The sequence below is a fragment of the Urocitellus parryii genome, chromosome 2 (genome assembly GCF_045843805.1).
Source record: "Urocitellus parryii isolate mUroPar1 chromosome 2, mUroPar1.hap1, whole genome shotgun sequence".
In the NCBI taxonomy this organism is placed as follows: Eukaryota; Metazoa; Chordata; class Mammalia; order Rodentia; family Sciuridae; genus Urocitellus; species Urocitellus parryii.
The window spans coordinates 79,717,807-79,734,991 of record NC_135532.1 but is presented as its reverse complement, the minus strand read 5'-3'; the positions used below and the strand labels follow the sequence as shown (position 1 = coordinate 79,734,991).

The 17,185-nt window shown below is 32.6% G+C and overlaps 1 protein-coding gene across 2 annotated transcripts in view; it reads right to left on the bottom strand.

Moving 5' to 3' along the window:
* Zmym2 (zinc finger MYM-type containing 2) overlaps positions 1-17,185 on the bottom strand; it is an 88,190-nt gene that overhangs the window by 29,879 nt on the left and 41,126 nt on the right. For both annotated transcript variants that reach the window (XM_077795232.1, XM_026394909.2), the window contains 5 exons: positions 11,912-11,983; positions 6,103-6,253; positions 5,521-5,636; positions 2,568-2,684; positions 287-437 (listed from right to left, as the gene is read on the bottom strand). In XM_077795232.1, coding sequence (XP_077651358.1) covers positions 287-437; positions 2,568-2,684; positions 5,521-5,636; positions 6,103-6,253; positions 11,912-11,983 — 607 coding nt within the window. The remainder of the gene's footprint in view (positions 1-286; positions 438-2,567; positions 2,685-5,520; positions 5,637-6,102; positions 6,254-11,911; positions 11,984-17,185) is intronic.

The window sequence follows — 17,185 nt, the reverse complement described above, 5'->3', positions numbered from 1 at the left end:
GGTTCAGAGATGGCATGGTATCATAATGCTTATATTTGATTCTCAAAACTTCCTTGTAATGAAAAAGTGGTTACCAACATTTTAGAGAGAAAACCTTGAGGCCCAGAGGTCTAAAATACATATAGAATATAACAAAATAAGTAAAAAAGTAAATTCAATTTTTTTTGTTCAGCTATATTAAAAATTGTGCAGCTGGACATAGGTACTCATATATTTTTAAAAATACTTTGGCAAAAAAAACATTAAATATCAATAAAGTTATGAACAACACTGTATATACACTTGCCTTCACTACAGAAAGGTCTCTTAACGCCAGAGAAATTTACTGTTTCATGAAGAGTCTTCTCCTCTTGACAGTATTCGCAATATGTAACTATGCAATGCAACTTCTTATAGTCATCTGAACAAGTTTTGCTGCAGAACTGATGCACTTTGTTCTAAATGCACAATGGGAACCTTGGTGAGTATATGACAACCACCTCAATAACAAATTTCAGAAATAAACAAGCTACTTTTATAGAAACAAAGTTAAATCATTTACCTATTTTAATATAGTATCCTTGGGTATACATTTCCTATAGGCCACAGACACCTAGTTTAACCAATTCACTGCTAAATATAAAACAGCTCTACAAAATTCAACACCATTAATCACACTGAAACAGTGAAAGTATCACTATAATAAGATGGCAATCTGATATTTCTAACAGAATTTGATAAACAGGAAGGAAACAATAGAACATGAGTAAGTTACAGAAAGATGAGAATTATGGTACTGATAACATTTTCAGTCAAAGAGATTTGTTTTTTGAGTAGATTCAATCACCTTTCTGTCACACCATGATACATTCCTGTAACAGATCTATCACAGCCAAAGTATTCAATTTGGTGCTATCCCATTGTATGCTGTGAAACTCGAGACTGAGTTGGTTTTTCCTTGATTAGAATACGGTTTACTAATTATTATTTATCCTGGCCCCAAACCCAAAATAGCCAAAGCTACTTTTTAAATACCCAGTCAGGTAGTTATAAACAACTGAAAGCTTCCCAGAGGCAGGTTTTTTTTCCCTCCCATTATTAGTGGAGGATACAGGTTACATCTAAAACATCTACCTAAGAAATCTGAAGATCAAAATAAGCAAGGTGAAAGAGCCTAGGTATAAACTCAAAATAGTTAAAATAATCATCCATGGAAAGTTGCACCCCACCTCCCACCAAAAACAAGTTGCCCCATTATAAATATGTAACTCATAAGAGGAAAAAGGCAACAAAGAAACCACAACTGCCAACATGGAATAAGTAGCAGCAAGGGGCACTGAACTCTCAACATCCTGAAGGACAAGACAAGCTCTCCTTCAGCCTGCTTTCAACACTTGCATCCATGTAAATAAAAGCAACACACCAAGATTCCAAGAGTTGGGGAGCACTAACAGGTACATGGTGGGAAGGACCTCATTTTCACCTAGTATTAACAAATTAGATCTAAGACCTTCATGTCCTACCTGACAATATTTTATGTGTGTACTAATTGCTTTCCTCATTCCCTCATTCCTTTATTCTCTCTTCTTGGGTCTTCAACACTTTTTCTGCTATTACTTAAAGAGGGTATTAATGCTAAAAATCATCACTGGATGCCAACAACAGTCTCAAAAAACCAACTGATTTAAATGCTCTGGAGGAGCACCAAATAAAATAATAAACTAAAAAAATTTCTAGGCACTGAAGTGATGAAATTCAGATTTCCAACTACTTTAGAAATCACAAAGTTCAGTTTTGGGTACCACTTTTCACCTAAGACTTCAGATACTGAGTGACCTGCCAACAATTACTACTAAATTTTTCCTCAAGGCAATCTGTTGTTAGTTCTAAATCTTGTGCACCGTTTTATTACCACCTTCCACCCCATACTGTCCTCGAAAGAATGAAAAGAAAGGAAGACCAAAGGTAAGCTTTGCTCAAGAAACCAATGGGCAATCACAGCAGCTTTGTCCATTTATCCATCTCCTATTGCCCCTTATGGAAATAAAAATCATTCTCGGAGGTGCTAATGGCAAAAGGACACAGGCAAAGTTAAATTAAGTACACGGATAAAGGTACCAATGATAAGGAAGGGAAAATAAAGTTAATGTTAAGACCCATACTCCTCTATTCTTTTATGGAAACAATTCATACAACATTAAATGACAATATGGTATGACTAACAAATCCTTATTTTTATAGGTACTGAATACCAGAATGTATTATAGCTCTGAGTTAATATTTATGAGACCAAGGAGAAAAATAGAAAGAATTGTCATACAAGTTGCTCTAGGTAAGCAACTAAACAAAGGAGAATTCTGTACTCTCTTATGGGCATAATATATTGCAAAGATGACTTCAAATATTTTTGCTTAACCCATAAAGAAATAGCTTAGGTTGATTCTACTCCCACATAAGTACATAAGCCAATCATCACAAAATCTGAAAAACATGCCTACTAAGAAATAGGTCTTCTTATGAAAATACTAGTTATTTTACTTAATTCTCATTTTAGCACTAGATAATATACATAACAAAATGTGACTTGCCTCCCATTCCAGGATTTCTGGTTTTGAACAAAAGGAATTTTTACAGTAGTTGCATTTCAACTGAATATCACTTGGTGCTACAAATTGGCCATTTGGAGATGACTGCATGCTTAGAGCCTAAAATAAAAAATAAAATAGACTGAGCCTGGTATGGAGAATTACTACTTATGATTACTATGAAAAATCTAATGTGCATAGAAAGTCATATATATCTGTTAAATATTGTTGCAGCACACAAAACTATATTTCTGAATTTTGTTTTTTTTTCTGCTGTAACAGACTTTATTAATATATTCTGAAAATCTACATTTTTACTGTTTATTAGAAAGTTATACAAAGATAAGAACTTATATTACATCTAAACCACTTTGTTTTGGACACATTAACATCATTTCCACTTTTGTTTTTAAAAATTATGCTAACACACTGTTTTATATAATTGAAATTTATTCTTTTTATAACCAAAGGATTACTATTTACCTAAAATTTTAAAATATAGACAAGAAAGTACAATTCAATTATGGTTTATCTTCACTTGAAAATGTAAACAATAATATTGAGGTTAACTGCTCAAGTTCTGAACTAGCAAATAAAAGTAAGAAGAAAGAAAGAAACCAAAAAGCCACAAAATTAAAAAAAAAAAAAAAGGTCTTGTTTTCTCCAAATATCTAATGTACTAATGATCTGTCTCACTGCATCACTGCCTTAATTTTCATTGCAAGTCCATCAGTGATGTTACAGCCTATGTTACTATTCACACTAGGAATTTATTTATTTTAGCTTTTTTACTTAAAAGAAAAAAATTTTTAGTTGTAGATGGGACACAATCCACTTATTTATTTATTATTTATTTATTTTAAATGTGGTGCTGAGGATTGAAAACAGTGTTCCATGTGTGCTAGGAAACACTTTACCACTGAAGCTACAACCCCAGCCCCTTATTTTTCTTACAGTTAAAATAACTTACAGATTAAGATAGGACACAAGCATAGATGTTTTTAAACATTATTTTCTAATTCTTAATCTGAGTGGTAATTAAACTGGTATATAATTAACATTCTTTTGAGCCACATCACATATTACACATACATATTATATATAATCTGAAGGTACAGTGGAGGGAAAGATCTTTTTCATTTTTAAACATCTGTATGCACTACAACACAATTAAAGTCTGTAGAAAAAAAATACAACATGGCAGATTTAAGACATTAGTATCAGGTGAATACTAAAAGTAAAATGAAAAAAAAAATTATCCTTAGAGGTACCAAAAGAATTGAACCTCCTCAAGGTTAACTATTCTTTTAAAACAAACTCAGATATTGAAATCCTAACTTTCAGTGTGACGGAATTAAGAGGTCTTTGGGCCATCCTATTGATTTTCTTAGTGCCTTTAAAAATCATCTAATAAAGGAGCTTGTTTATGCCTTCAACCACATGAAGACATATGAGAAGACACCCCACTGAGAAAAGGGACTTCACAAGACAAAAATCTACCACAGCACTATCTTGGAATTCCCAGCCTCCAAAGCTGTGAGAAATACATTTCTGTTGTTTATGACCTATGCATATTTTGTGATGTTATATATATATGTATTAAAATAATAAAATATTATATTTTGTTATAGCAGCCAAAGAATACTAAACTGTTCTCTTTCAAAAGGAAAAACACCTAATAAAGACACAAAGTTCAAATACATGGTTTGCTTTCAAGATTAAAAAAAAAAAAATGTTGCCTTTCTGTTTAACAACTTTTTATTATTCATATGCCAACAGCAATAAGGCTGTATATAGAATTATCTGAACGCAATCTTCAAAATTAAGGGCCTAAATTCAGTATTTCTTTAAAATATACAGAGTACAAAGACAGGGTTATATCAAATCATATAGTTTCAATTAAAAAAAATTAGTTAAAACATTTTCAATTACCAGTTCAGTTTACCCAACATCAAAAAGACAGTTTAACATCTGACAAGCAGCATGCACACTGTCCTTTTCTCCTTGAATTAACCATTATTCCTTAATTTCTAGTTAAGAAAAGCTAAGCAAAAAAAAAAAAAAAATTACTAAAAGAACTTACCAAATGGCCATTATCTCAACTTCTAAAATAAAAGTTTAGTCTTGAATGTGACTTATCATCTTAATTTAGTGAGTATATAACTTAACAAAAACATTCACTTGGCTGAATTCAAAACAACCTAAAATTAAATGAGTTTATAACTGTTGCAGTAACTATTGTAACATACTTAAGTGACTATATTTTCAGGTTAATAAACATAGAGCACAGTACCTGGAATAAAGTAGAATGTTGGATGAATTAACTCATGAAGCATGGCTTTATGCACTGGTTTGAATCTTTGGGCAATACCCTGAAATTTTCACATACAACAGGTAAACCTACTAGTACTACCTAACTAATGCGTGAATCCCCTCTAAACTATGCCTTTCTTTCTAGTGGTCAACCAGTTTAAATCAACACTATCTCCTGAGATTATCCGTATTCCAACTCTGAAGAACTATGTCAGAAAGTACATTATATTTACCAACACAAAATATGGCTCCCTGAAATTGATCCTATATTTCATTTCCAAGCTAAATAAACCTACATACTTCACTCATCACAGAACAGAGTTCCCCTTCAGATTCACATTTTATTCAAACCATCTAATAGGAAAATACTGTAGATGGAGCAATGAGTTAACTATATTAAAATTTATTTTCCTTTAAAATTTCTATTATCGTAACAATTCAAAAGTCAATCACATTCTTGTGGGTGAAAGAAACTGGTAAAGCCAAGTCTTCTATGACTCATTCTAGAATATTCACCCTCCCATTTGATCCTGAAAAAATCTATATAAAAATTAACAGATAACAAGGATAAAAGAATATTGCACTGATTATTTTCTATGCGTATTTAATTGGGGTTGGGGGTTATGCAAAATAAATAACAAACCTGAAACTTAGCCACACAACTGGAATTGCAAAAGTTATACAGTTTTCCATCAGGCATTGTGGCTTGGTATTGAGGTAAAGAGTTTCGCTTACAAAAATGGCAAATAATTCCCAAACCTAGGAAAGAAAAGGTACATATCTGATTTCTTTATAAAGTAATAATATCTGATTTCTTTATAAATAAAAGTTTTTTTTTTAACTTACAAATGACATTTAAAATCTTAAAAATAGAATCTCCTATAAACTATTTCTTTTATATTTGTGCCTTAAATATTCAAGATTTTTTTTTAAATACTGTCATAAAAAAGACTGGTATTATCTCTCAAACATACACATATACATCAAAATTTTTTGTTTTAGATAATTTTTGGATGGAACAACAATTTTAGCTAAGACAGATATGCAGAGTACTTCAATACACTGGAATGATCAAATAATTACAAGTTTGCAGTAAATGGTATGATAATAAATTTAAGTTCAAAATAGCAGTTTAAAAACAAGTATAAAATCAAAATTATACAGCAGTTACTTTTTGAGGAAAAAAAATTAAAGTTCTTTAACTTTTCAAATACCTGAAACTTACTTTGTGATTTTGCATATTTTGTCTTGTGACTATTCATGCAAGCAGTTGAACAATATGGCTCCATATATCCATTAGGACCTATACACTGAGTCATATCAAAAAACCTGCACTGAGTTCGGCAACCAGTACAAGTTGTCAGTTTTCCATATTTCTAAAATGTAAAACATAAAAAGTCATTTTGTTTTAAAACCACATATGAACTAAGAAAAACATAGTCCTATTTCTCATTACATCTTTCATCTCTATAAAACACTTTTGTTAATTTCTTATCAGTTTTAGAGTCAGAAGACTTCATCTGGATTCAAAGAATTAGCTGCAACAATTGCTATATTAGGTTCAAACCAAGAATGGTTGTTAGGTAACTGTTCTTCAAAAATGTTTTCACTAACTTAATTTAACAGAATCCCTACATACAGATAAATAAAAACTGAAAATCTAGAAAAGCAGGGTTGTTTTTTTTTTTAATGCTTCTTTTATTATTTGACAGAAGAAATTAAAGACTTAATAATCAAAAGTACTTCAAAGCAAGAATTTGAAAACTTTTAAATCCTTTTTCCACTGAGCAACTATGGTCCCAAGTTTTGTTTTTTGTTTTTTGGGTTTTTTTTTTTGGGGGGGGGGGGGACGGACCGTAGCTTAAAAAATGATTAAGCAGCCAGGCACACTGGCACATGCCTGTAATCCCAATGGTTTAGGAGGCTGAGACAGGAAGAGGATCCAGAGTTCAAAGCAATTTAGTGAGGCCCTGAGAACTTATCATTAAATAAAATATAAAAAAGGGCTGGAGATGTGGCTCAGTGGTTACACACTTCTGGTTTCAATCTCCAGTGTGCACACACACACAAACACACAAAAGATTATAATCATTTATGTACATGTAAAAAACTCATAGGTCATGGTAACATATAAAAAAAATTTAAATGAAAAAGTTTAACATTCAAAATGATTTCTTATTATTAACTAAAGTCAATATAATCGATTAGTAGATTAAACACTATAATACTTTTGGCATGGAGAATTGATTGACAGTGAAGTAACTTGGAAGAAATGAGATAGAGTAGGAATGTAAGACCAAAGAGGATACTTCAAAAATTACCAGGACAGGGGCTGGGATTGTAGCTCAGTGGTAGAGCACTTGCCTAACATGTGTGAGGCACTGTGTTCAATCCACAGCACCACATAAAAATAAAGGTATTGTGTCCATCTACAACTAAAAAATATATATTTACATTTAAAAATTTACCAGGACAAAAGAAAATACATATAGTTTTACAAATATACAATTCAGATAAACTGGTATGTCTATATTTTTAAAAAAAATTTCACAATCACAATTAAAAATCAACTATGGAGCTGGGCATGGTGACACACATCTAGTTTAGTTAGGAAACTGAGGCAGCAGGATTGCAAGTTTGAAGCCAGCCTCACAAACTTAATAAGAAAATCTCAAAATAAGAAATAAGAGACCCAGTATTAAAAAAAAAAAAAAAAAAAGGAAAGAAATGAATCAAAGCAAACATGAAAAGCAAATTTTTAATCCATTTTGTCCATCATCCCAGATGTGGAACACCTATAGAAATTGAGCAACAAATACACCACTTATATATATGTGAAACTCTAAAATAATGTTTTTACAGTTCTAGTCTCTTAAAAAAGTGAATGATTTGATTATTTGAAACTATTTTTAAATTCATTGTGAAAATGCTTAAACATTACTGAAAAAGTTACTTCTAATGTTGAAATGAACAAAATATTATGTACACAGCTCATATAATATAAAAATGTATTCATGAAAGTATTTTCTAAAACGATGTTATCATTTTATTTCAAGGAATGCATATATTTAAAATTATCATGGGGCTGGGACTGTGGCTCAGAGGGAAGGTGCTCGCCTTGCATGCATGAGGCACTGGGTTTGATCCTCAGCACCACATAAAGATAAAATAAAGATACTGTGTCCACCTCATAACTAAAAAAATAAATATTAAAAAAATTTTAAAAAATAAAATTATCAATGCTCCAAAACAGCTGTTCTATAAATAGGAGACTGGGACAATGTATACTGCACAGTTATGTGTGATATACTGCACTACTGCCTGACAAACTATGTGTTCCTACTTGTGGTTATTTGTGCTTTCATACATAAATTACCCTCCATAAGAAACTACTGGTCAATTGATGAAGATTTCGGTATATCTTTCATTAAAAATGCAGAGTCAAGGGGCTGGGATTATGGCTCAGCGGTACAGTGATCATCTAGCATGTGCGAGGCCCTGGGTTCGATCCTCAGCACCACATAAAAATAAATAAACTCATTACTTCTAAAAAATAAATATTTAAAAACTTTTTTTAAAAAGTCCAGAAATCATTTAAAGAAGATGAAAAGATCATATACTTTTCAACAATAATGAATGGCAAGAGAACACTGAAGATAATGGTCTTAAAATTCATCTTCTAATAAATATGATTTAAAAGTCATGCATGAGGTCTGGAGATATAACTCAGCAATAGAGCATCTTCCTAGTATGTACAAGGCCCTGGGTTCAATCCCCAGTACCAAAAAAAAAAGAGTCATGCATGAAAGTAACTATTTTGAAGTATGTCTGACAGTGGATAAAATGATGTCAGATATTCCAAACACAATTCACTCAAACAATTTATAGGAGGTAAGTCCATAAGATTTGGTTATAATTTCTAAACACTGCAGTTATTGAGATATTGCTATAACATTAACTTGTACTGTGAAAAAGTGCTCAAAAAAGACCCAACAATGATCTTTGCTTGGAAGTAAGAGTGTTCTGCAAATGCTTGAAGTGGTAGAGAATTCACAAGCATACTGTTGTTGTTGTTGTTTTTTCCAACAATCTACTTAATGGTTGTAACTTATTGGTACTGCACTGAAATATCAGATTCTAAGCAATAGGTACTATGAGGGAAAACAGACTAAAGCGTCCTCTGAAAACAACACCAATGATGAAAAAGAGGATCATATGATTACAGATTCAATACAAATACTGAAATTTTGTAAAATGATTAGATAATAAATGTATCATTGTTGAAATGGACTACAATATAATAGAACCTCTTGGCAAAGTTCAACGATGCAAGAAAGAAAGTAGAGCCAATGTGCCTCAATCAAAGGTAGTAAGCACCTATAATGAGTTCATTGGTGGTATGGACAGACACAATTGGTTGGTTTCCAAATATTCCACATCCATTAGAGGTTAAAAAAGGGTACTGGATTTTGTTCATTCAAATAATTGACATGTGTACCACAAATGCATAGATTATTCACACATTTGTGAACAAAGACAAGAGAGATCTCGTAAATTTGCTGAATTTCAAATGAGAAATCTGCTCAGCATACCTAAAATGACACAATGAGAAACTGCAAGGACGAAGAAAGCGTAATACACCCAGACCTACTATCAGATTTGACATGAGAAGTCATATTATGGCAAAAACAACAACATGAAAACAAGTTATATCATGAGAAACTGACCATATATTGTCAAAAATGATACAACCCTTTGTTTGAAGTGTTCGAACCTTTCCACCAAAAATAATTGCTAAACAGGTCATAAAAGTCACTTATTTGTATCTTGTGTAATGTAGAAAAGGATGGCACATTTGCCCAATGTCCTATTTTATAGGTTGGCTTGTATCTATAAAAGACATTGTATTATCTTTCTGTCCCTAACTAAAGGACTATCCATATTTTGTTCTTAATTATAATAAAGGATATATAAGTTCTAGATTATAATTCCAACCAATTTTATGACACTGCATCAATTTCATTGAAATATTTGCAAAATTGAGAATTTGGGATTTAATGGGTTGCATACAACTTGTACTGATCCCCTTTCTGAGCGTTCACAGAGAAGTCTGTCATAATCAAGTGACATATCACAAACTGTGATAAAGACATCTATCTCCCCCACCTAATGTTGAGATTATTTAACTCAATTTTTTTTTTATCAAGAAATGTCTTAGGGAGGGTGGGGGGGTGGCTCAGTGGTAGAGTGCTTGCCTGCATGTGTGAGGCCCTGGGTTCAATCCTCAGCACCACATATAAATAAACAAATAAAGTAAAAAAATCTATTGACAACTAAAAAATATTTTTAAAAAAGAATGTATTGTATGAGGATACAAGAAGGCCTCGAAATGTTCCATGCACTGATGAATAAGATGCCACACCAACAGAAAAATCAAGCCAGATATAACACATAAAATCAATTAACTTCAAGAAAATTTTCACAAATACTATGGGATTTCAGAAAACAAAGGTAATGAATTCCAAGTGGGGACAAAAAATTAGGGCTGGAGGTATAGCTCAGTGATAGAATGCTTACCAAGCATGAGTTTGTGGATTTCGGCCCCCAGAAGCCACCAAAAACAAATAAACAAAAAGCCCCCACAAGCAACTTCCATCAATATAAAGAATAATTTTCTTAGTATGCATAAATAGAACACGTATGAGAAGATAGTTGCTTACATGGCAGTAATGTCCTTATACACTTAAATATCACCTAGAGAAGACGTGAGTTTTACTTTCCAAAATGGAAATTAACTCATTCTTCAATCTCTAAGCCTCAAAAAGAAACTTATTAACAGCAAAGAAATAGTAACAAAGAACAAATAAGAATGGCTATATAGACTGGGGTTGTAGCTCAGTGGCAGAGCACTTGCCTAACATGTGAGGCACTAGGTTCAATCACATAAAAATAAATGTTTTTTTTTTCTTTTAAAAACAATCTAGTGTTAAAAAAAATTGGCTACAAAGATATCTAATTAAGATTCTATCAACAATACAAGGACATTAGAGAAAAATGCTTTGTTTACTTCCTGAAGTCTATTTGATGACTTAAATATTTATGTTAGGCAAAGAACAAAAGAAAACAGATGGATACAATAATGGAAGAAATTTATTTAAACCTGAAACCACTGTACAAATTAAAAATACTAAAAATTAAAAACCAGGACACTTAAAAATATGTTAAAGATTGTATTGAGAAAATTAAACCAGCTCCCCCTAGACAGATATGCATGTGAGGCTTCCACATATCAGCACCTATGAAGAATCCTTTAACCAATACAAATGAAGCCCAACTATCAAATCTTAGCTTTGATGACTTTTTTTTAAGCAAAGTAGACAGTCATCACTGGATTTGTGATCCTGACACTGATTTTATTAGCAGAATTATTAATAATAGCTTTAACACATCAAGTATACAAGGAACTAAGCAACTGTTCCATGTTGACAAACAGTACTTTCTTATTCTCTTCAGAATAACACATAGAATGGATAAACTCAGAAAGATAAAATTGTTAGTATTAAGATTTCAACTCAGGCGCTGGGGATGTGGCTCAGCGGTAGCGCGCTCGCCTGGCATGCATGCGGCCCGGGTTCGATCCTCAGCACCATATACCAATAAAGATGTTGTGTCTGCCGAGAACTAAAAAAAGTATAAATATTAAAAAATTTAAAAAAAAAAAGATTTCAACTCTTGTCACTTTTTTTCCAACACTTGTCACTAGTTACCATTGTTCCAAAGACAAAAGGATCCTTGATGAGAGAACACTGGCACAAAAGGATATAAACTTTCATGCCATGTTTGCTTGGCTTCAATGTGAACAATCAAAGTAATCTATGTCTTGCAGATAACAGAAACATTCATTATTTGATACAGCTCAAGTTCATAAATTTTAATATACTTCAAATGGCACATGATTTTTTTCATACATATTAAAGATATTAGCAGTGCTTGAAAATATGCTTAATGTGAGCCTTAAACCCCCATCTGCTTACCTCAGGCTGCATTAAGAAAGAATCCTGCATGTGATCACGAACCTCCTTCAGGAAGCTTGGATGGCTACCTACCTAAAAAGAGATTTTAAAAGGCTTTACAAATACATATAAAGACTGCTAGACTAGATGGTAAATGAGCAATTTATAAAAGTTTCTTCTCAATTGTGACTTACAATCTCATTCCAACTCTAAAAAATGTGTATCGGTCTTATCCCCAAAGTGGCTATCCAACTTACAAGAATTATCAAATAATTTAATTCCTAGAAAAACTGATAATAAGAATATAATAATGGAGTAAGAAATTAAATATAAACACTTGAATTTGACACCTCCAATTGAGAAATATTTCTCTTAAATGGCTTAAGTGTATTCCAAGATCTTTTTTAAAACATGCTAACTTATAATGAAATCTCAGTTTTCTAAAGTAAGTAACCTGGAGATTACAATTTTCATCATTTGCAAAATGGGTTGTTTGGGAAAACCTCTTTAAAACACATATGACAACTTCTAATACATAATGCAAATTTAAATCCTTATTCTTACAGAAAATAAAGAAGAATACAGGTTCCCTGCTTTCCATGAAAGCTAAAACACTATGGTAGAAGAGGGAAACTACTAAAAGCAAGTCATAAGTCTTATACAGTTTCCATTTCCAGGTTCTACATTAATAATTAAATATATCAGAATATTTCAGAAACCAACTGAACAATGAAGACATAAATAAACAACAAAGGCAGCCAAATTAAATGCTAGAGACAAAGGTCAAAGATGGAAAATAAGACAAGATTATCATGTAATTTCAGTTTGCAGGCTGTAGGAAAAGAAAATTCACTGGTGCTTCTCATGGAGTGGTCTCCCAACCTGTCAAATTGGGTTCCTTTATAAGTAAAAATGTATGCAGACTCCTATTTATATATGAATTATGAACATATAACATATGATGATAAAATATATGCAAACAATATTCTAAAGAATAAAAGATGGAATTCTATTTTTAAATAATTTTTATTTTAATTAATGATGGAGATAGGGGTTATAGTTAGGTAGTAGAGCATATACTTAGCATGCACAAGGCCCAGGGATCAATTTCCAGCACCAAAATGATAATGATGATGATGATGATGATGATGAAGAAGAAGAAGAGGAAGACAGTATAGAATTTTTCTGTACCTACTAGAATAATTTGGTAATCATTGGAAGCCAGAACTCCCACACCCACTTAAAAATAATAAGAAGCTATCCAATCTTCCATGGGTATTAACAAGATCAAGCAGAGAGGTTTGACTTTACCTCTGGCAAAAAATTAGTGGCCTTTCTTCTCTTGCTGGAACTTTGTCAACAAAAGGTTTAAATAAAGATACAGAGCCCCCCAAAAGAAAACCCAAAATGTTCCAAGTTTTAATCAAAACTCACTTATACCCAAAACTAGAAAACCACAATGTAAATTTAAAAATACAATAGACACCAACACCAAAAGTACACTGATTTTAGAAAGATTTTAAAGCAGTCGTCATAAAATCTATCAATAACCAAAACACACACACTTGAAAACAAATAAAATAACAGAAAATGTCAGCAAATAGAGAATATAAAGAAGAATAGTTAACAAATTGTGAACTGGAAAACAGAATAAAAGAAATAATCCCATTTGCACAATAGAGGAGAAAAAACTGGGTAGGGGAGGAGGAGGGGGGAGGAGAGGAAAACAGGAGGAAGAAACTGAAGGGGCAGGAAAAAAGAGGACAGGACTAGAAAAATCTACAAAAGAAAATATCTCAAACTAGGCAAAAGACATAAATACACAGATAGAAGAAGCCAAGCAAACTAGAAGTGATAAACACAAAGAACACCAAGATATATCATAAATTGCTGAAAACCAAAGACAAAGAGAACATTTTGAAACCAGCAAAAGAAATAACACACCTATAGAAAAAATATAATTGGAATGGCAGCCTAGAGAAATGGAAAACATGGACAATAGCCCCTCTACTCTAGCCAAATACCATAGACTTTAGCCCTACCCACACAATAAAAGGCCAAGTAGAGAACCTAGATTTCCATCCTGTCCTGGTTGCAATGAGGTGCTTCACCCTGGGGCCCTAGCCATGGTGAAGTTAAAGCAGACCAAGTATGAAGTATGATCTTCAACTCCAATAATAAGATACATTACCACCGCCAACCCCCTATTCCAACCCTAAACCCTGATAAAAAGGCCTGTCCTGGTAGAAAGTAAAAATTCACCAAAAACTAGAGTAAAAAGGTCAAAACTGAAATTATAGAGACTGAGCAGAAAAAAAAAGAAACAAATCAACCAACCCATGGGGCCCATGGGACAAGATCAGGCAGACCAGCATGAACATTATGAGAGTTCCAAAAGGAGAAGAGAAAGGGTCAGAAAGATCAAACTGTTGAAAGAGAATCTTTACAGAAGCAAGAAAGAAGTGACTCAGCACAAGGAATCCTCAAGAGAACCACAATTTCACAAAAGAAGCCACAGAGGGCCAAAGGCAAGGGGATGCCAGATTTAAAATGCTGGAAGGAAAAAACGCTTTCAAACAAGCCAAACTGCAGGAGAAATAAAGACATACCCAAGTAAAAATTAAGAAGGGCTGTTACTACTAGACTACTAATGAGAACTGGTAAAGGAGATCATTTTTTTAATTAAAATGAAAGACCATGAATCATCACTAGTAAATATTTGGGCATATACAAAATTTAGCACTATCATATTTTTGGATTATAAGTCCACTCTTTATTTTCTACATGATTTTAAAGACACATACACAAATACAATACTCCTCCAAGATAACCACAAAGGAAATCCCTAAAATAATAGGTGGAAGAAAAGGAGAAAGCAATCAAAACAATCCACTACAATCAACTACACACAAAATAATGGAGGAAATGAATTATAAAAAAGGTATATGACACACAAAAAAACAAATTTTGAAATGGTAGAAATAAATCATTCCTTGTCACCAATACTCCAATCAAAAGGTAGAGATTATAAAAAAATCAAATGCTGAATGTTTTCTCTGATATAAGGATGCTGATTCATAATGGGTTGGGGAGGAGCATGGGAGGATTAGATGGACTCTAGATGGAGCAAAGGAAAAGGAGGGGAAGGGACAGGCCATGAGGGTAGAAAAGACAGTGGAATGAGATGGACATCATTACCCTAAGTACATGTATGAAAACATGAATGGTGTGACTCTACTTTGCATACAAACAGATATATGAAAAATTAGAATTTTTTTTTAAATGACCAAACAGTTAAAAAAAAAAAAAAAGTAGAGATTTGGGGACTGGGATTTTGGTCAGTGGTAGGGCACTTACCTAGCATGTATGAGGCACTGAGTTCGATCCTCAGCACCACATATATATAAATAAATAAAATAAAGGGCTATCAACAACTAAAAAGGGGGGGTAGAAATTGGTAAACAGGGAAAAAATTATCTAATTATATGTTTATATGTTTACAAGAGATTTACTTTACATCCACAGACACAAATAGGTCAAAACTGAAAAGACAGAAAGATATTCCACACAAATAGTAAGTAAACAACAGATGGAGTTCTTAAACTAATATCAGGCAAAAAGAGCCTTTATTTTCAAAACTCATACAAGAAACAAAGAAAAATATGTCAGCACTCCATACCAGATTCAACCAACCACAGATCAAAAGTCATACTGGACATGTTTAGACTTTTTTCTTTGTTATCATCCCTAAATTCTGTAATAACATCTCTGTACATACCATTTACATTGTATTAGGTATTACAATTAATCTATAGATGATATGAAGAATGGGTGAATAGGTTCCACGCAAATACTATACAATTTTATATAAGAAACTTGTATAAAAACCAAGGGATGATTGTATACACCAATAAAAGGGTCAATTTACTAAGATGTAACAATTATAAACATATGCACTATCAAAGCTTCAAGAGAGCTGGGAGTGGTGGCTACTCAAGAGACTAAGGCAGGAGGATTGCCAAATTCAAGGCCAGCCTCAGCAATTTAGCAAGATGCTGTCTCAAAATTTAAAAATAAATTAAACTAAAGGGCTGGGGATATAACTCAGTGATAAAGTGCCCCTGGGTTCAATTCCCAGCACCAAACCAAAAACAAACCAAAAAAACCTATGTTTTAAAAAAAGCATCAGAATTCACTAAGTAAACACTGACAGAAGGGAGGAACAGACAGTAACTGAGGGTAAAAACAGATAATTTTACAACAATAATTGGAAACGTCAATACTTGATTTTCAATAATTTTTCAAGAACCTTTTACATAGAATTGCAATAAATAAAGACCAGGCTTGAACACCACATAAACCAACTAGAGCTAACAAAGCAAAGTGTGGTACTCTACCCAACAAATGGAAGAATAAATATTCTTGCCAAGTTCACAGGAAACATTCTCCAGGATATATTACATTTTAGGTCACAAATCTCAGTATATTTTTGAGACAAAAATCACACAGTATCTTTCTAATCATGAAAATGGAAGCTATCGTTACACTCAAGGGTAAAATAGAAAGCTTTTCCTCTGAGATCAAGAATAACAGAAAGATATACACTTTCTCTACTTCTATTCTACACAGTCCTGAAAGTTCTAACCAGCACAATTGGGTAAGAAAAAGAAATAAAAGGCATCCTAAGTAGAAAGAAGGTAAACACTATTTCTGTTCATAGATAACATTAGTAGGCAGAGAAAATCCCAAGAATCTACAATAAAGTTACAAGACCTAATAAGTAAATTCAGTAAAGCTGCAGAATACAAAGATCACTGCATAATAATCAGTAGTGTTTCTATACCCTGGCACTACTATTTATTTATTTATGGCAGTACTGGGGATTGAACACAGAACCTCATACATGCTAGGCAAGCACTCAACCACTGAACTACATGCCCACTCCGGTTTCCATACTCCACCAAAGTACAATCTAAAAAGGAAATTAAAAGAGCAAGTCAATTAACAGAATTAACAAATAAATATCTAGGGATAATTATAAAGAAAAGTAAAGACTTATACACTTTAAAAGGTTTTTTAAAGATTGCTAAAAGACATTAAAGGCATACTTAACATACTATCCAAAGCAATCTACATATTCAAAAAAACCCTATCAAAACTTCAACAGTCCTTCTTGCAGAAATGGAAAATTATTCCCTCAAGTTCACATAAAATTGGAATAGGGCCAAGACATCCTGAAGAAAAATGGGTTGAGAATACGCAAACAATACTGAAAAAGAAACCTCCAAAGATGGA